The sequence below is a fragment of the Tenrec ecaudatus genome, chromosome 7 (genome assembly GCF_050624435.1).
Source record: "Tenrec ecaudatus isolate mTenEca1 chromosome 7, mTenEca1.hap1, whole genome shotgun sequence".
NCBI classification, from domain to species: domain Eukaryota; kingdom Metazoa; phylum Chordata; class Mammalia; order Afrosoricida; family Tenrecidae; genus Tenrec; species Tenrec ecaudatus.
In genome coordinates, this window is record NC_134536.1 from 21,781,210 (window position 1) to 21,802,085 (window position 20,876).

General features: G+C 43.4%; 1 protein-coding gene across 2 annotated transcripts in view; it reads right to left on the reverse strand.

The window, feature by feature from the left end:
• Positions 1-20,876, reverse strand: part of GRM1 (glutamate metabotropic receptor 1) — a 461,245-nt gene that overhangs the window by 78,791 nt on the left and 361,578 nt on the right. For both annotated transcript variants that reach the window (XM_075553889.1, XM_075553891.1), the window contains exons 4-5: positions 18,899-19,145; positions 11,941-12,109 (exon numbers count right to left, since the gene is read on the reverse strand). In XM_075553889.1, the coding sequence (XP_075410004.1) occupies positions 11,941-12,109; positions 18,899-19,145 (416 nt within the window). The remainder of the gene's footprint in view (positions 1-11,940; positions 12,110-18,898; positions 19,146-20,876) is intronic.

Consider the following 20,876-nt stretch of genomic DNA (forward strand, 5'->3'; position numbering starts at 1 on the left):
TTTTTTGGGTTTTTTTTTGGTGGGGGAGTATCCTCATATATGTGAGGTGACTGAAAAGAGCACACCTTAGTTTTCAAAGTAATCTCCCAGATTTTCAACACTCTAAAGAAGTCTTATACAGCAGATCTGCCTAATGAATACATTGTTTGATCTCTTTACTACTGCTTCCACCAGCATCAACTGTGGATTAAGCAAGACAAAATCCTTGACAACTTCCATCTTTTCTCCATTTGTCCGGATGCTAACCATTGGTCCAGTTATAAGGACTTTGGGTCTCTTTACTTTGAGTTGCAATCCATACTGAAGGTTGCAATCCCTGGTCTTCATCAGCAAGTGCTTCAAATTTGTTTCACTGTCTGCAAGCAAGGTTGTGCCATCTACATATCACAGGTTGCTAACCCAATACCACCACTTGTCTGTCAGCTTGTCTTACTGTGTGTGGTAGCTTGTGCGTTGCTATTCTGCTGGAGCTATGTCACTGGTATTTCCAATGTCATCAGGGTCGCCCCCAGTGAACAGGTTGCAGCGAAGCTACCAGATTAAGAACAGACAACAAAGAGGAACTCAGATGCCCACTTCAGAGGAAGTAGCTGCAGAAAGTCTTCCGTATAGCTTTGAAAGGGATGAATATTGCCTTTCATTTAGAATCTCTTTCCTCCATTCTGAAGTCAACTCATTTATTCTGACTCATAGGACAGGATAAAACTTCCCCTGTGTATTCCTGAGACTATTTGGTCCATATATATCACTACTTTCAGATGCAAAAGTCTCACGTTTCAACAAGTATTTCTGTAGCAATAAGGTTATACAAATATTATCTTACTTGGAGTTCTCTGATAATTGAAATACAATTAGTATTTTATCATGACAGTTTTTGGTTTTGCATTGTTTCTCGTATATGTAGTAAATAGATTTAATTTAAAAATATTTTTTCAAATCCCTAGGTACAGTGTCTCTACTACACAGTCTAATCCCTTGGATGCCACGAATATTTTAAAATTATTTTTACGTTGACCTAATAACTAATATTTATTTTACACAGAGTATAACTTAAATAATGGAACAAAGTATTGTTTCCTTTGTGTCACAATAAGATAGCTTTCATGACATCTCTGAGTCAGAGTGAATAATATTTCGTGGAACCTCCCCTTTCAGGGACAATGCTCACTATGACACAAGACCTGTCTTGATTCTTGTCATATCGTGCATCAAGCTGCTGTGCTTATTGTTAACTACAGCCGGGGACTTGCTGCGACACAGAATGCTATTGTATGAGTCGTAAAGTTTGCATGCCATAGGAAATCAAGTGTTTAATATATGACAACATCTAAGGTAACTGGAGAAGGAATTTTTAAAATTTAAGTTCTTTTCAAAAAAGAAAGTGAATGGCATCACAGAAGGTAGCAAATGAAATATTAACTCTGGACAGAAGGAAACAATGCGACTTTTCTTCAGAAACAGAAATGCCAAAAGACAGAATTTTAAAAATCAGATCTGAATGGAACAGTAATAAAGCTCTCCACGTATGGACAGCAGATCTCTGGCAAAAGGCTAGAATATATTAAATGGAGGAGAGGTAGTCTACTTAACAAATGATGCTGGAGAAAGTACATAACCATTTGCAGAAAAGTAAAACAGGGCTATCTCTCACCATTTATGCAAATTAACTCACGAGAGATCAGACACCTAAATGCAAAACCTAAAACTATGAAAGTCATCAAGGAACAAAAGGGCAAATTTTAGGATACATCGCATAAATATGCTGCCCGATGTAGCTACCAAAATTCACAGCCATTGAGTCAAGGCCGACTCATAGTGACCCCCTGTGTGTTTCCAAGATTGTCAGTGTTGATGGGGGTAGAACGCCTCGTCTTTCTCCCATCGACGTAATTATGGACACACAAATGGCACCAAACAAGCTAGACAGCCTCTTAAACTGGAAACATTTACGCATGCCGGAAGCCTACCACCAGGAGAGCGCCAAGAGAACTTCAAGACTGGGGGCGAACGTTTGTGCGATAACTTATTAGACAAAGGACCAATCTGTATAATTACAGAAAATATCAACACCTCAGCAATAATGTATCACTATGGAGTAAATTTTAAGATGTGATCTTCTAATGTGCCGTTGGCTATTTCTTAGCTTAATAAAAATTATCTGCTGCTTCTATCAATGAAAAGTACTGCACATGTTGTAAAGTATGCCCAGCTGATTTCATATAGTATCTTATGTTTTATTCTATATATTATTGAGTGTACACTTTTCTTCCTTATGGGAGAAAATGATATGGCAGGAACGTTATGATTCATTTTACAATTCTCAACTATGCTCCTGGAGATCATAAACCCAGGATACAGATATTTCCTGCAACTCTTACTTTATAAAGCAAACAAAAAGAAGGGGTAACAGCAATAGTAGAACTACAGAGATACAGGTCACTACCCATCTGTCAGTTTGTCATATGCAGTGGCTTGCATGTCTGTGTTCTGTACCTTCTAGATAAAGATATAGTTATTTCTGAAAATTAGCCAATGTGAAGATTTTGAAGATTATAAAAGAGTATTTTCCAATAGTGTTCTGGGAAATGGACCTCCTTTGGTTGGGAGGAAAATGAGTATTAGCTATTATATTAAAAAATGAGGATATTACTTAAAATTAAAAGTTTACACTATTGGCATCTCATCTCAAATGGCTCCCTGCCACAGAAAATCTTGAGACGAACTCTCCCAGCAGAATTACCTAGTAATGCTCACAGTAGAAAGCTAGAAGCATTTAAAATTTTAATTAGAAGCCATAGTACATTATTTCTTAACTTGATTCTCTGCTCCATTCGTATTTGAGAACATCTAAGGTCACGATGGAAATGATCAGGCCCCGTTTGTTTTGATACTCAGCAAATATGTTCCTTGGCTTCTTTGCCCATATTAATTATGCGGTAAGAGCCCAGTGATACAAAAGACTAAGTAAAATAAGGGAATCTGCAGTAGTTTACCTCAGGAAGTCTTCTGACAGCCACATTTCTTTGGCTGTCTTTAAAATTCAGTTTTCATCTCCCTGATAGCAATAGATAACAAATAGGTGAAATAAGTTCTATTTAATAAATTTAAAAAAACAGCTAGCTAGATTTTAAACTTTGTAGTTTGCAAACAATATATAACTTGGCTTTTTTGAACATACACCCAAACCAACCTAAACCTGTTGTTGAGCCCATTCATGGTGAATCACTGTACTACAGAATAGAACTGATCTACAGGGGTTTCATGCCTACAATCCTGAGACAGACTTCCAGGCTTTTCTTCCACGTGCACCTGAGTGGGGCAGGGCTGTCAAACCCTAGATTAGCAGTAATCAAGAATGGCTTATGCCACCCAGGAATAGTTTTTATAATCTCTAAAATATATTTAATTATATGATCGTATTGTGAAAAGAACTGGAATTAGGAAACCAAAAAGAAAGAACATGCTCAGCATGTCTTCGTCTGAAGGCAGGGGAGAAAAAGAGCCTGCAATGGAAACTTTGAAAGACTCTATTGGCAAAATATTGAAAGATGATGGAAAGATAGTACAGATTCACTGTACTAAAAAGAACTAGTCAATGTGCAACCATTTCGAGAGATAGCAAGAACCTATGTGCTGAGAGAGGAAGTCCCAGCTGCACTGAAAACACTAGCTAATATCAAGCCTCCAAGGATTGATGGAATACCAACTGAAATGTTTCAGTAAACTAATGAAACACTGGAAGCAGTCACTGGTCTATGCCAAGAAATGTAGAAGACAGCTCCTGGGACAGCTGACTGGAAGAGATCCATATTTTTACCCATTCCAAAGAACGGCAACCCAACAGAATGCACAAATTACAGACCAATATTATTGATATAACATGCAAGTACATTTTTGCTGATGATCATTCGACAATGGTTGCAGCGATCCATAAATAAGGAGCTTTCAGAGGTTCAGGCCAGATTTAGAAGAGGACATGGAACAAACAATATCGTCGCTTATTTCATATGACTCTTGGCTAGAAGCAAGAAATACCAGAAAGATGTTTACTTATGTTTTAATTACTATGCAAAGATATCCTCAACAACAGCCTTTAGAATAAGAATTCACGAACTCCTAATTATGCTCATGCAGAACTTGTGCGTGGATCAAGGAGCAGTTGTACAAACAGAATAATGGAATATTGCATGGTCCAAAATCAGGAAATATGTTCATCAGGGTTTTATTCTCTCACCATATTTGTTTAAGCTGTATGCTCAGCAAATAAGATAAACTGGCTTATATGATGAAGAGTGTGGCATCAGGATTCGAGGAAGGCTCATCAACAATCTCTGATATGCAGATGACACAATCTTGCTTGCTATCAGTGGGGAAGACTTGAAGCCCTTGCTGATAAAGACTGAGGACTACAGCCTTTAGTTTGTAGAGAAAACTCAAAATCCTCACAACTGGGTCATAGGCAATATAATGTGCAGCAGTTGCATAATCTACTGTCAACTTGAGGAAGGGGTGGAGTCCAGCTTGTCAATCAGGTCCCAGCTTGGTGACCCCATTTGAAGGCACGACGGAGATAAATAGTACACTGAGGGCCAGATACACACTCTCTGCTGCACAGTCCTGTTAACAAGACACATGGAGCTATGCTGGTAGAGGCAGAGCCCTGGAGCTGGAGGAGCCACGTGGAGACCCATTCCAGTTCTGAGATGCTTCCACTGCCACTGGATCCACAAGACTTTCCACACACTGGCCTGTGATCTTCTTGCATTCAGAGTCATTGCATGTGTTGTATGAGTCTGAAGAGGAATTTATAGATTGGTATCAGACACATGGACTTATATCAGACTTATGGACTTGATCTGGACGGGCTGAGATGTTTTCTTATTGCACAATTACTCTTTGATATCAAGTTCTCTACTACACACATATGAGCCTCTCTGGATTTGTTGCTCTAGTTAACCCGGACTAACACATAATGATACATGGGGAATAGAATTAAGTTGTCAAGATTTTGTCTTGCTTAGATCCACAATCAATGCTGATGGAATCAGCAATCAAGAGATCAAAATATAGATTCCATTAGGTAAATCTGCTGTAAAAGCCTACTTTAAAGTGGTGTAAATCAAAGACGTTACTTTGAGGGCTAAGGTGTGCCTGACCCAACTCATGGTATTTTCAATTGCTTCTATGCATGTAAAAGTTGGAGACTGAATAAGGAAGACCAAAGAAGAAGAATCGATGCATTTCAATGAACAAAGTGCCATGGACTTCCCAAGCAACCAAGTCTGTCTTGGAAGAAATACAGCCAGAATGTTCAGAGTCAAAGATGGCAAGTGCGTCTTCCAAGACAGATTTAATGGTTGTTTTGGAAGTCCACGGTACTTTCAATATTATTGTTGAAGACTGCTTGAAGTCTTTTACGAAGACGTCATTCCGTGTCCCTTGGACTTGTTACCAGGAGATACCATTTCCAGGAGAAAGACATCATACTTGACAAAGTAGAGGGTAGTGAAAAAGAGCAAGGCCGCTGTGTCAGTTCTCTCTTTACTGTGGGTTCAGACACAAGGACTCATGTGAGCCTGGCACAGACCAGCCAGTGTTTTTCCTGTTGACAGCACCTGACAGCAATAACAAGCATGACCATATGACTTAAAGAAAGCACTTGTGAAATATTCCAAGGTTACGTAATTTCTCCAGAATTTCTTCTGAATGATGAGATGAGGATAGGAAGAAGCAGGAATCTTCTCCATTCTCCCCACTTGGCCCCCCAACCCCCAATCATCATCCAGGGAAAAGCATCCAAGAAAACTGAAGGGGAGAAGAAAGTAAAACAGAGAGAATGTGGGGCGTAGTAAGGAGAGACGAAACACAGTCAGTAAAGGTCAACTTCAGAATCATTTCCTTTGGTTTATTTCTCTGTCTGTTTTCCTGCCTCTGTCAAACTCTCCCTACTTCTGCCACCAATCTTGTTTCCAGACTCCTAGATTGTCTCAACAACATTGGGCAATTTCATATTGTAAATTAGGGAGAAAATCATCCTGAAAAATTGAAATGTGCCTTTGTAGGAAATATATCAGCTGATGTAGCGAAGGATAGTTGAAGAGCACAGGGTGATGGGATGGGCTGACCTTTGGATTTGCTCCAAACCCAACCTTGGCACTTCTGAAAACCGAGGGAGCACGTGGCCAAATGGCTCATTGTTTCTGGGCTTTAGACAGCTCATCTCTAAAATGGCATTAAAATTTGTCTTAGGAATTTGTTTAAAGAAGTAATTGAACTGATATGTGTACTTGCATAAAAATATGCTTGATAAATGATGGGCTCAATCTTTATCCCACTTAGTTTTGTTTTCCCTTCCTTTGCTTTTCTGTCTCTTTTCACATCCTCCTCCGTCCTTCATTGCATCTGGACAATGATAGTACAATCTGTCTGGGGAAATACTGTGTCCGACTGAGGCCTGTTTGCTTCAAGATCCACTGTCCATGTTTTGTGTGATGGCTCAAGATCTCTTGGTCTCATTTTCTTTTGATTGCTTGCCTCTTGATTCTTGGAATGTTCTAGACTCCTTTTAACTGGACACCCCAAGCCTCATCATCTTTGGTCATCTACTGGCTTCCACTGCTGTCTGTCCCTTGCAGCAGGTACTGAGATCCAGCCTGGCCTCTATGGGACCCAGGACAGTGGCACCCCAAACCAGACCCGTGGGTCTATGGGAGCTTTATTTCCCCGACTGTTCCAGAATCAGCAGGGTCACTTAACAGAATGCATTCTCTGCTCCCCCTCTTAGCTTCCTAAAGGGTCCAGGCGATAGAACACAGACACTGAGTGAGAGTTATATCCCTGAGGATGATTTTGACCACAGGAAATAGTAGAATGGGACAGGTACAAACTTTCCTCTCCCCTCCTCCCTGCGGTACATGGTCTGAAGTTTGATGTTGTAAATCTAATGTCCAGAGACCGCCATACTGATGGGTGACTGGCTCTGCTCGGTGAATCCAGGACCAGCTCAGGAATGCCTCACTTTGTATTCAATGCCCCTTTATTCCTTGTCTCCCTCCTTTTTTAACTCCCACTTATCCTTTTCTGCCATTATAACTCCTAATATTATATCATCGCTTAAGCCTTGCTTGGCGTTAAGGATTCAAGGAAGCCTGAGCTAAGAGAACTTTGAACTACATTTTCTAGGCATCTTTATCAACTTGCCTCTGGATAGGCTTTAAAAAATTAATTTCTTATTTTATATTAATATTTTTAGTTTTGATACATTATTTTCCTTTGTTTTAATTAAGTTTTATTGACATGTAATTCACATATCATACCATTCCAGTAGTTTAGAAGACGTGTATGATCATCACCATGATCAGTGTGAGAACATTGTTTCATCCTTGTGCTCATTGCCATTACGCCCCCGTTTCCCCCATCCTCCCTTGTCATCACCCTAAGAAACTATTAATCCACTTACTGCCTCTCCAGATTTACCTATCCTGAAATTCATATAAAGAAAAACTTACAAAAATAAAACAAAACCTACAACAATAGCAAAATAAAACAGTGAAAACCCTCAATCGAAAAGCAAACAGAAAACAATAGAAACTAGAGCAACTTGTACATGGGTCAAAATGGAGAACAAATGGTAAGGTGTGAACTTTTACCTTAAGTACATCTGCATGAAGCCTCTGGGTCGTTTTGCCAAGGGAACGCTCTAGGGATTCTGAGAAGCAGAAATAGAGACCCAGATATGCCCCTCCCCAGTCCATGTCGCAAGTATCGCAGGTAGGGGCCGTGGCTTTTCCAGATGCTTCTCTGGTCCCGCTGAATTTCAGCTGATATCCTTGTTTTGAGGTTTGGATAGCTCCACTGTTCCTGACCCATCAGGACACCCCCTCTTGGGTGACAGTTCTCACTGAACTGCTCTGCCTCTGGGATTTTGTACCAGTGGCTCCTTCCTCCCTTCCTCTAACCTTGGGGTGGGATTGGGGATGGGAATGAATCTCTAGACTGGTTGAGATTCTGCTCTGTGGTGTACATACCCCCAGGATGGTTGATTTCATAGGCCAACTGGACGACAGTGTTATCGACAGGGTCTATCGTGTTGGTTGTGACTTATACAAACCCAGGTACAACAGCAGGGACACCGCCCAGTCCTGCACCACCATCACAATGGTTCTTATGTTGGAGCCTCTCATGGCAGCCACCATGCCAATCCCCCTTGCTGAGGATCTTCCTCTTTCTCACTGCACCTCCACTTTACCAAGCGCAAGAGCCCGATCCAGGGACTGCTCTCTCCTAACACATGCCAGCTTTTCAGTCAAATGCCAGGCTAGAGACTGTTAGAAAGCACAAGTAGTTACATGTGATTGAGTCATTTGGCCTTGGATGCAACAAATTATCTTCCTTAATACGGCTGGGCCGTATATAAGCAGTTGAAGGCTTTATGAGCCAAAAGTTCCCCCCTAGGAAATATTTGGCCATCAGTTTATGAGTATTTTGCTAGAATTCTTACCTTCTTCCTATTACCTAGGTTAAATCAAGACAATCACAGTCTTCAGCCTGTAGCCTGACTTACAGAATTTAGACCTGCCAGTATCCATAATCATGTTATCCATTTCTTCCAAATCAAGTTGTCTTTCTCAAATCTATCTATAGATCTGGCTGGGTCTGTTTCTTTAGAGAACACTAAGAGACGGTTCTCAGTTCTCTTTCAATATAGCAAAACAAAGCCACTGTCTTGGACTCGGGTAGCCACAGAGGACAGATTAGACCGGCCCCATAGAGTTTCCATCCTACATGCACTCAGAAGTTGCCTCCCTCCTGTCTTCGTGGTGGCTACAGAAGCTCTTCCTCCATGCATTCTGGGCCTGGTAGGTGGCAAATTAGTGGTGTAAGGATTACTGTGTTATTATTTGGAAAATGGGATTCGGATCGCACTCATTTCAAAACTTCCCAGGGTGCTTAGAGAAACAAACACACGGCATGGCTCCCCCTCCCCGAATTCCACTTCAGGTGCAACTGAGAACAAGTGCATTGTCCTCCTGCAGGGTGCACACTGTTTCTAAAATTGTCCCCCAGGAGATATGCATCTGTAGTAAGTGCTCTGTAATAGCTCAGCAATGCTTGCTGGATCTGCCTTCGGGAACACCGCACGAGCACAGCACACACGATGCCAGAAATGATTCCATATCGAGGCATAGAGATGTCGTTCGACCAGCTTTCCTCTAACTTAGGGGGAAGAAAAAGGTCTCTCTCCAGGAACTTGCAGCTGGGAGGGCAGGGAGTAACGGAGCTCCCACCGTGGCATGTCACCCCTGAGAGGACCGCCAGGGACCAGAAAGGAGAACTAGCGCAATGAATCTTTGTCGTGGTTTCTTTTCTCTCACCAGCTCCTCTCGCCCTTTATAGTCTGGAAAGCCGCACTTTGTAGCTCCATACACTTTCAAACTGGCTATCTATGCTGCAGACTCAAGGCGACTGGCCACACGGGAAAGGAAGCCCAGGTCAAAAGCATGGCATCCTTGGTATCCTTGGGTGGCAGGAGAGCAGGGGTCCACCGCGTGAGTGTGCACATTGAGTGACTTCAGACTTCCTTGCTATCTAGAAAAGTCAGCAGACCCAGAGTCCTACTGCAGCATCTCCTGGCAACAGTGAAGGAGACATGTGGGGGCCCTGAAACCCAGAAAACACCCTCCTGCATACCACCAGGTGGCCTTGTATGAAGGAATTCCATCTGGACAAGAATCAGAAGGGAGGAGCAGGGCTGGCAGGCAACCTGTACACACTGGGTCAGCTGGAGCACTTTGGACAACATTGATCTACTTCTGCACTGATTGCAAAGAGAGACGTGGCTCAGACTTCTAAATGGCCTGTGCTGCCCAGCCACATGGAAATCCTTGCCTAGAACTCATAATCCAACACTTCCAAGATTGACCCAGGCCAGAGCACGGGGCTCCAGGAATCCTATTGTAGAAATAATATGGGGCCTAACTAATCAGTTGGTGGCCATGGTAATGGCAAACTATCTCACTTCTGCCGGGAAGGCAGAAGCCATTACAAGTTGGGTGAGTCGTCTCAGAACTTTGTTTCCTTCCTTAAAGGTGTAGGGATCACAGAGAGTTTAATTCTACCAAAACGACTCAACACCTCTTCTCAGATGGTATGTTCGGTCACGTTCCAACTCATGGCAACCAGAGGCGCAACAGAATGCAACACAGCACAACTCATTGACACTGAGTTGATTCTGACTCATGGGGACCCTGGGAGATAGGGTACAACTGCCCCTGGGGGTTTCCCAGATGGTGACTTTTTATGGGAGCAGTTCGTCTCTGCACGCATGGGATCATCATGAGTTGAAGTGAGCAGCTAGCAGCAGCAAATATCTGTCTAGCCATCTGTCTATCCGCCTATCTACATAGAACAGTTGTCATTTCTGTATTTTTACATGTGCAGTTTGGCGACATTAATGACATCGGTCATGGTGGGCATCCATATTTTTCTATAATTTCCCATCACCCTAACAGATGTTGTCCTCCTAAGCAATGACTCCCTGTGTCCGCCCCTCTCTTGCCCCTAGAAATCACTAGTGACCTGTGGTCTCTACACATCTGCCTAGTCTACCTAGTTCCCTTAAATGGGATCATGCAATACTTGTCCTTTGGTGACTGGTTGATTTAATGCATCCTCATGTTTTCAAAGAAGCCCTGGTGGCTGGCGTAGTGAGAGGTTCTGAGTTGGGCTTCAAACCACCAGGTCATCAGTTCTAAACCACCAGCAGCTCCAAGGGAGAAAGCCAAGACTGTCTAGTCCCATAAAGAATTACGGCTCTGACACTCACAGGAGCAGTTATCCCTTGTCCTCTAGGGTTGCTGTGAGTCAGAATTCACTCGATGGTCCCGAGTTGATGGCTTCAAGTACGTGTTTCCCTTGGTGACAGAGTAATACCTTCTTTCAACCCTTCCTGGGAGTCAAACAACTTGGAGTCATTGGGTATCGCAAACATGTAAGCACTCATGTAAGCACACACTGAAAGAGCAGCCGTTCCAATCCACTCAGAACACCTGGGAGGCAATGTACTCTCTAAAGGTCTCAGCCTCGAAAGACCCATGGGGAGGGTTTTACTCAGACCCACATCGTGCATCAGAATCAACTTGATGGAAACTGGGTGATTTTTCTTGTTGGGGTCCCTACGTGAATTCTTTTCTGTGCTTCTACCCCACACGGGTGGCCCCACAGCTCCTGAGAATGGCCGTGCAGCCCTCGGGGTGGTACATCATCTAGAGTGCCACAGAAATCTCCAGCTCCAGCTCCAGCTGTGTGGTGTGACATTTACGTGACAGTCTGTCTGCTCCAAGAGGTGAGTCACAGAAAATTAGAGATGGGAAAGACCTATGAGGTCATCTAATCCATGTCCTGCCCGTTGGCAATCCCTCCCCTTTGCTCCATTTCCTATCGCATCATCCAGCTTTGCTTTAAATAGCAGGGGCTGCCTTCATCTCCAGCACGAGCAGCCCAGCTCACTCTGAAGTGTCTACTCTAGGCTTACGTTTGCAGTCATGCCGGGGTTACACGCTTGCCCCAATCTAAAAACACAAGCCCTGGAGAATGATCAGAAAGTGGAGATCCTCTCTTCAAAAGAGAAGATCAGTTCCAGGAAGGTCAATGGTCTGGGCCACCTCACTTCATTCCTTGCTATTTTAATTAGACGTTTATTTAGGATTGCTTGGTTTTTACTTTCTTTATCAATATCTAGACCTGTGACCAAGGAGTACCACTGGTTTTGTTCCAAAAGCTCACTTGGCTCACTTTTTCGTGTAATTACGCATCCCCTTGGTTTCTATGCCCGGGTGCATAGCCCAGCCCAGCACTGCAATGCAAATAGAGGCCCTTTGCTCATGCCCAGGTACTCAGCTCATGGTGCAAAGCATATCCAAGAATTCACAGGCGACTTACCTTAATCTGCCCCTTTAAGCAAGGCTCGCTGCACACAGACCGCACCATGCCACTCTTGTTCATCTGGATTTTGTAGTCATCGATGTTCAGTACTCCTTCGTGCCAAGTTCCAATGTGCACATAGTCATAGCGCTTAGCCTCGGTGTACTGCAGATTCATGATGTCATATCTAAAAAAGAAAACAACACATGGGTCAGGAAAAACAGGAGCATCTTGTAGAAAATAAAGAAAAGAGGGTATATAAATAAGGATGAAACAAAGGCAGAGGAGAGCTGCCCCACCCCCCAGGGACAGCGACTATCAGCATCTTAGTTTGTGTCTTTAAAAAAATGTTACTTTTTAATTTGAAGTTGTATTGACATAAAATTCACAAATCATACAGTTCAGTGGTTTGAGCACATTTTTAAAAGTTGTGCACTCATCACCAACAACAAATTTAGAACATTGTCTTCTTCCTTGTTCTCATTAGGATTAGCACCCCTAACCTCCCAATAGTCCTGTTGATATCATTAGATGTGTATCCGCTCTCCCATCTCTGCTTGAACATCCTGTGTCTCTGCTGCAAACTATGAACTCCTGGACTTCTCTCACTCTGCTTATTTTCCAAAAAACAATGCCGTGTCTGCTTGATCACCCTTGCCTTCCAATCAGCATCCCCTGTGGTATTCTTTGAGCAAGCACGCTATCCTTTCAAACAGTACTTTCTTAATTTGATTACTTTTATCCCAAATTTATTTCACAACTTCGGTGTCTGTTTTCACTATGCTGGATTAAAATAGGCGCATTTTACCAAGCCTCGTGCCTTCCTTGTTAGGTGCTAATAGAGGGAGAAATCTGAGAAACACAGGTTTAATTAGTAAGGATGTTGAGGATTTAACATCTTGCACATTGACATTTAAGCTGATCTCTTCACTGATTAGGGCAAACATTTTGAATCCAAATAACTGTCGGCAGCTATTTCAGTAATGTCAAATGCTGCAGTGCTCTGAGATGGCCAAAACCTCCCTTTAGAAATCGTCACTGTCTGATGTGACCTCATGGCTGCCCAGCGGTGGTGGTGTAGGACACTTTCCAAAGTGATGGAAAGAACACACGACTTGACACCAGAACATGCAAGTTGGGCTCCCTTTTCTAGCATCTGAACGGAATATTAGACTACTTCGAACTGTCTCTAAAGGCCTTATAGTTCACACCATTCTGGTGGGGGGTTAGTACGACAAGGCAAGTAAAAGTATTTCACCACTGGGACAAAGGCATATGCAAGTCAAAGGCACTATATCATTCTCGTTTACAGTTCTATGAATACTCTGGAGTACTCTCATATTTCTATTAACATAAGGAACTTGGAGAACACCTTTTGTTGGCATAACTATCTCTCAGCCATTGAAACCCCCCAGTATTGTGAAACGTTCTTGTGTGGGTTTGCCCCAGGTAGACCATCACTCAGGTGAAGTTTCCTACATCTGATGCTTGGTTCTCTTGTTTACTGACCAGTGAAGTGTGATTTATACCTATGCTGAGTCTTCATGAGTTCTGGGCTAAAACAGAAGAGGAATGGCCTCTTGTGCTTTATCGGGGAAAACTTTTCTGCAAAACACACACACACACACACACACACACACCTACTCTACCCTGGTATCCTTTATTTCTGAACTTGACTCCGAATCTTTCTAGCACTCTACCAATCAATCTAGGTTAGCATCAGAACCTTACTGGCTGATTGAAAGGACCCCATTGTTTCTCTAAGTGACTAACTACCGCTCCTTTCTTTAGACCACTAAGACCAATTGAATGGCTTTTCTCCCTTCACTGTTCTCGCCGATTGCTAACAGATGATTGGGAAGTCCACTGTTACTGACATATCCCAGAACGTCTTCGGAGTAGCTCTCTGAACGGTAGCCAGGAAATCCGAATGGGTATTAATTGATTACAGGCTGATGATGGCTCACACTCATTTCTGTTGATCAGTGATACTGATCGACACCTTCAGTATCTTCCCTTTCCAAACTCACAGTGACTGTGAGCCCTGCTGTGAATGTCGGGCCGGAATGGTTCTCATGGTCACTTCTCTTATGCGTGTTTTACCCCAGAGCAGGTGACCGCAGCTCCCTGGTGGTCTTGCTTCCCTGTTAGCACTGGGGTATCTTTTCCCCCACACACCACTCTCCTAAGCCATTCATTTCTACTTCCTCATTTGCTCATTCATAGGGGAGATCAGTTCACACTCCATTTGCATTTAGAAACCCAAAATTTTCACAATATTTTGGCAAGAAAACACATTCCTAAAATGTCCCCAAAGCTCGAAGGAGTGAAAGAGAGCGGATATGGAAGGCTGGGGGAGGGAAAACTACTGCTGGACAAGAAGCGCTTGGGGTGCAGGCCTCCTTCCAGGGTGTTACTTGGTCTCTCCTCCTGCCATGAGTGACAGCATGACCGCAGAGGCTACATGCACTCCAATGAGGATGCATGCTGATGAACTGAAGTACTCACACGAGGGGCCCAAAGCAAAATGCCGGCACAGCGGGCGACGCAAGGAGAGGGAGGTGACCAATTTCAAGCATGAGGAACTGATCCCTGAAAAGGGACCCAGGGGAATCTCCTAATTTGAATATGTAATTCAGAAAATGGAGAAGTGAGCGAAAATCATGTGCTCCCTCTTCGGGAGCCCCATGTCCTAGTGACACTGTGGGTTTGCATCCTGATACTTAACTCTGCAGCGTCTCCACAGGAGCAAGGCAAGGCTGTCTGCTTCCGTAAAGATGAACAGTCTGGGAAACTCTAAGGAGCAGTTGTACTTTATGCTAGAGGGTCCTTATGTATTGGAATCGACTCGATGACTCATTCATTGTCCTTAAGACTATTCCAACTGATAGAACACCAATAGGGTTAGGAATAGAGCCTGTATGAATAGAACCCGATAGGAAATGAATGGGAATAGACAGCCTATAGGTTTCTATAGCCCCTTTGCACTTCCAAAACTTTAAATCTTTACAGGAGCAGACAGCCTCGTCTTTCCCTTGAGGAGTAATGGGTGGGTTTAAATCGCTGACTTTTCGGTTCGCAGCTCAAGATTTAGCCCAACATACCACCAGTGGTATAGTGACATTGTTTCGAGATTTGGGATAGAAGCCCCTGTATATTGCAACGAGTTCATGTACTCAATTGCTAACCAAAGGTTGGAAGTTCATGTCCACCCAGAGGTTCATGAGAAGAAAGGCTTGGCAAACTATATCCAAAAAGAGAAACCATTGAAAACTCTATAGAACAGCATTCTGTTGTTCGATGCATAAGCTTGCCATGAGTCGGAATGGACTCCACGGTAATTGGTATGTTTTGGAGAATCTGGAGAGGAGTAAGAGGGCACTGAGATCTGTGGAGTAGCTGAAAGGTCCGTGTTTGGTACTTTATGTATTTCATTTATAAAACCACGAGGAAGGTTTTCTGTTCCCAATCCGACCCCAGCTCCCATTGGAGTGTGGAGTTTCAACCGTAGGTGTAGAGGGTTAGGTAATGAACATTCTAAACACCAGTCCCCCGCATTCCTTCTGAGACCACGCCCCAAGTCACCCAGAACGCATAGCCTTTCCACATATCCAAGCCCGGCTTCATCCTGGTCCTCCCAATTTTACCCAACCAATGAAAATCTGGTCCCACCTAACTGGTATTTTGGAAGGAATCCACTGAATCCATTGTTCTGATGGTTGCTCATGACGTATATCCTGTCCTTCCAAGAGGGTTACCTATGGCTTTTGTGTCGATTCTCACTCACGGCAACCCTGTAAGATCGAATACAACCTGCCCCATAGGAGGCCCAAGGTGTAATCTTTATGAAAGCAGCTTGCCATATTTTACTTCCAAAGAGAAACTGGCAGGTTGAAAACGGCGAGCTTGGAATGAACAGCTAAATGTGTAACCACTGACACACCACGGTTCTTTCCTTATGACTCAGCCCCACCCCGCAGGTAACGCTCGGAACGTGGAATGCTAAGCTTGCACGAGATGAGGAGCTATGTGGGGGATCCCCTGGGGTTAGACACAACTTTTGAGTATCTGTAAAATTACACTAAGAAGGTTGCCAGAGACTTAGCCCAATCTTGGGATCAGCAGGAGATAGCAGAAAGACGGTAACCTCACATTCAAACAGTCTCCACCAGTTATTAGCTATGTGACTTTGTGTGAGGGCCCTAGCTTTTCTGACACCCACTCCATTTATTTATCTATTTTTCTTTATTTTGGTGAAAATACCTACGCACATGCACAACTGTACGTCCCTTCTCCAGTCTCTACCTGTGCCATGCAGCGACATTGCTTACATCCTTCAAGTGTTGGCACCTTCACTGACAAGCCCAGCCAAACGATTTCACCATCATCAACCCAAATCCATTGCCCCTGAAAGTGCTCATCTGGCCCATCAAGTTGCTCTTGTCGAGTACAATCCTTAAAGCAGACATTCTTTTGTAATTGGGCTTACAGATCTCTGGTCACACAGTGGATTGCACTGTGATCTGCTATCCATGGAGTCAGCCAGTTGAACCCACCAGCACGCCAAGGGCGAAAGATAAGGCTGTGTGCTCCCATACAGATTTCCAGGCAACACAAGGTGCAGCTCTATTTTCTCGAAAGAGGCGCTCTGAGTAGGGATAGGCTCAATGGCAGTGGTTGAGTTATTTGATGCTAAGACGACTTTGTGGAGTGGTTTGCAGTTCAAGGTTTAAGACTTGCTCATAAAACCATTTTAGGAGGGCTAGCTGGCCTCAACAGCTCTGGAAAGCACCGGTGTTCTGTGTAATCGTCTGTACAACGAGGACGATGCTTACTGATGGCAATGTGAAGGATTAAATCATTTGATGTTCTCTTTTGGTTCACATAAAGAGGCTTTCCTCAAAAGCTCCCACGCTGCAAAACCATGATACTGAATGATGACAAGATTTGTGAGGAAAAAGAGGTTTGGGGCACACTTCAAAGCATTTATGATTTTGTAACCAGGAACCTGCCTCCATCTGTCAATGTGCCCAAGCAAACTGTAAGTGAAGTGAGAACCATCGACAGCTCAGGAGATTACGTGGATGGCCTAGGCAGGCAACTTGGGATGTCTTGATGTTGTCTGGGAAGCTAGTTGAGATGCACAAAAAGAGCGAGAAGAGAAGCTCTTTGGGTCTAGCTGAGCAACGAAGAGCCCTGAAGGGGCGAGCAGACAGCCTTGCTGGGAAAGCCTGGCAAAATTGGAGGCCTAGTCCTCGTTGTATGACTCCTGAACCAGAGCGGAAAGAGCTCCTGCCTGCAGAAGAAGCCGCACCAAGAGCCTGTTCCTTCCCGGCTCTGCTGAGGAGCCCTTGCCTAGGAAATGTCCTGTGAAAGAACACAATGACTCTTCACAGTGATGTCATTCTTGTGTACCAGTCACATGAGAGCTAATTAGTGTCATAAAAGCAACTGTCCTAGCAGAACAGACTGTATGTAAAATGAAAGGACACATACACAAACACATTATATATATGATATATGTATATATATCATAGAGCCCTGGTGGCATAGTGGTTACGCATTGGGTTGCAATCCTCAAGGTTCACAGTTCAAAACCATGCGAGAAAGACTTAGCTTTCTACTCCCATAGAGTTCCTGTCTCAGAAACCCCCAGGGACAGTGCTACCCTGTCTTACAGGGTTGCCATGAGTCAGAATTGACTTGATGGCAGTGAGATATATATCCAAACCAAAAACAAACAAACTGGTGGCCATTGAGTCAATACTGCCCCGTAGCAACCCCTTGTGGGTTTCCAAGACTGTAATTGTTTACAGAAGTAAAAAGCCCAGTCTTCCTCTTGAGACACTGCTGGTGGTTTCAAACTGCCAACCATTCGGATCATAGCTCAACACATCACCCACTAAACCACCGAGGCTCCTATCTATCTATCTATCTATCTATCTATCTATCTATCTATCATCTATCATCTATCTATCATTTATCTATCTATCTATCTACTATCTATCTATAAATCATTGAGTTGATTCTGACTCCTAGAAACCCTCTCAGGCAGAATTGAGCTGCAATTGCCCCACGGGATTCCCCTGGCTGTAACTATTGCTCCTGAGGAATGATTGGGCTTTTGGTTAGCAGCTGAGTGTTTAACCACTGCACCACTTAGGTTTCATGTCTCCATGTACAACGTAGTGACATTGATCACATTCTTCGAGTTATGTTGCCATCTTCACCATCCTTCTGAGCTGTCCCTCCACCACCAACATAACCTCACCACCTGCTAAATTTCCTGTCTGCTTTCGTTTGTTATAGTCCATTTGATCTCATATTGTAAAGTATGACACAAAAGGATAGAATGCTCAAATATATTGTAAAAGAGTAGAACTCTCAAGGCAAATATTCTTCACTAGTTAAATTATTGCTGACTTGACTAATGCTTTACTGGTCACAGACACTCAATCCTCCCCCTAAGTATTTCCTTTATTGTACTAAAAGATACATGATCAGAGATGTAAGTTAACCTGAGCAGGAGGAATGTATGGAAAGGATTTGTTTCTCTTCCTGAGTCAAGCTCTTTAAGCAGGTGCAGAGTTCAAAGTGCTCCGCAAGCAGGAACGCATTGGGACCCACCCATCAGAAAGGTTGCCAGCCTGATGTCGACCAGGTGTGATCGCTTGAGGATCTTGGGCTTGCAGGGCAGGTCCCAGGTTATACGGGGACAGGAACAGCATTGATGAGAGCCAGTGTTTAAATATCGACCAGTACATATTTCGATGTATTAAACTGAGTGGTCTGCAGTGAGGGCCATGTGATTATCAACCCTGTTTTTTCAGCCATCTGACTACATCTATCCTCATAATTCCCAGAGATCAGGAAGCCCAATAGAATCAGAGTTGTCATCTGTCTGACCTGGAGAAGTTCACGAGCTTTTTGAGATCTACTCATGAGAAAAAAAAAAACTGAAAGAAAACTGCTTTACCTTCCGGGAGCATCCCCTTTCTCATCAAACCACACCTCTTCTCCGGACACGCCAACGAAGGAGGACCGGATGAGGAAGTCCAGGAGTTTCCGGCCATCGATGGGCTTCATGGCATCGCAGAGGCCCACGTGGCCCAGGCAGAGGGCCTGGTGCATGTTCTGCAGCCCGTGCGCCATGGCGTAGATGGCGTTGATAACGAAGCCCATTTTACTGTCCTGGACGTAGTTCTCTTCCAAGCTTTCATTGCCTGTCAAAAGAACAACACGTCAATCCCAGGCTAGTGACAGAAGCCCATACCTGTGTGTTTAACGCTCAAATCCTTTTCTGGGCTGCCTGGGGAAAGGCGAATCTGCAACAGGAGGCTTCTTAAAAAAAGACGTCATTTTGGTGACAAAGGTGTATTTGGCCCAAGTCAGTTTTCCATTACAGCCTGTGAATGTCAAAGCTGGACAATGACAAAGGAAGACAGAAGAGGAAGTGATGGTTGGTGAAGAATTTGGACTATATTGTGGACTTTTAAGAAAACAAATTAGCTTTAGGGAAACAACGAAATACAGCTTAGAAGTGCGGACGGCAAGATTTTGACTCACGTCATCAGGAAAGAATGATTGCTAAAATGAAGACATCATGTGTACCAGCAACAATGATGGAAACCCTCAAAGAAATGGCTTTAGAGAATATCCTCCACACCTGACTCGAACACACCAAGGACCAAAAAAATGGGACAAGACCTGACAATGTTGCTTCTGGTGTATACATTCATAAAGTTGCCTTGAGGGAACCATTGAGTCAAGGCAACAATAACACCAGGGAGAAAGAAGCAACAACAGTAGCAAAAGTCAAGCCCGCCCCATTCAAGTCTTATCCTGTGACCAGTGTTCGATGCTGATATTTGTAACACTGGGGTTCTACCTGCTGGCTTTCTACATCCAGTGATGGTTTTATGTGGAATAAAGCACACTTCACAGAGATGAAGATAAAGAACTCTCAAACATTACAAGGGAGCAGTGACAATAACTGATTCCCTCTTCACTCACAAGGACTGACTTATATTCAAAATCTTCCTCCATCACAGCACTGGGATAGCATTGTTTGTGACAACCCACAATTGACAGTGATTTTTTCTGTTTATTATCTGACCCCAGATATTCCTTTAGTCAAGTTCAGTATTTTTATCATCTCTAGAGCCACTAAGACCCAAAGTGGGAGGAAGAACTAGGTAGTATGAGGTAAACTCTGTAGTTTAGAGATATTTAAATCTGATTTTCTGATGATCAGAAACTCTGGTAAAATTTTTCTTTATGAAGGAATTAAACCAAACATTTAATTTTAGCCTTTAGCTTCTACCTGTAACGGAGCCTGGTGACATAACAGTTACACATTGAGCTGCTAACTACTGTGAGGCAAGCAGTTTGGAACCACCAACTGCCCCGTGAGAGAAAGACGAGGCTTTCTACCCCTGTAAAGAGTTACAGTCTGTGAAATCCACAGAGGCAGTTCTACTCTATCCTATAGAGTTGCTCTGAGTTGGAATCACTTCGATGGCAATGAGTTCTACTTATAAATATAAAACACCTTTCCATTATTTGCATCTTTGTGATAAGGAACCCAAAGCCCCATAATTGCTAAGAAAACTATTACATTCAATATAAGCTTCATATTAAAAGTTTAAACATTTGAATTTACATATGGACAAGCAATTTGGTGACTATTGGTTTTGCTGAGGAAAAAAAGATAACTAGTTTGGAAAACAAAATCTATTGGGGACACAAAACTGGCCTTAGAGATCTAATCATTGGCTCCAGAAACCTGCTTCTCTCTGCAGTGGGATTTTCCTTCCCCCCGTAAATGACAGGGAGGGATCTCTGTGATGTATGTCTTCTATTCTGAAAAGGGAGGGAGGGGAGGCAGAAGCTGCCAGGCTAGGAGCTTATGGAGTGGAGAACCACGTGGCACTCTTGATATTTCCTACCTGCAA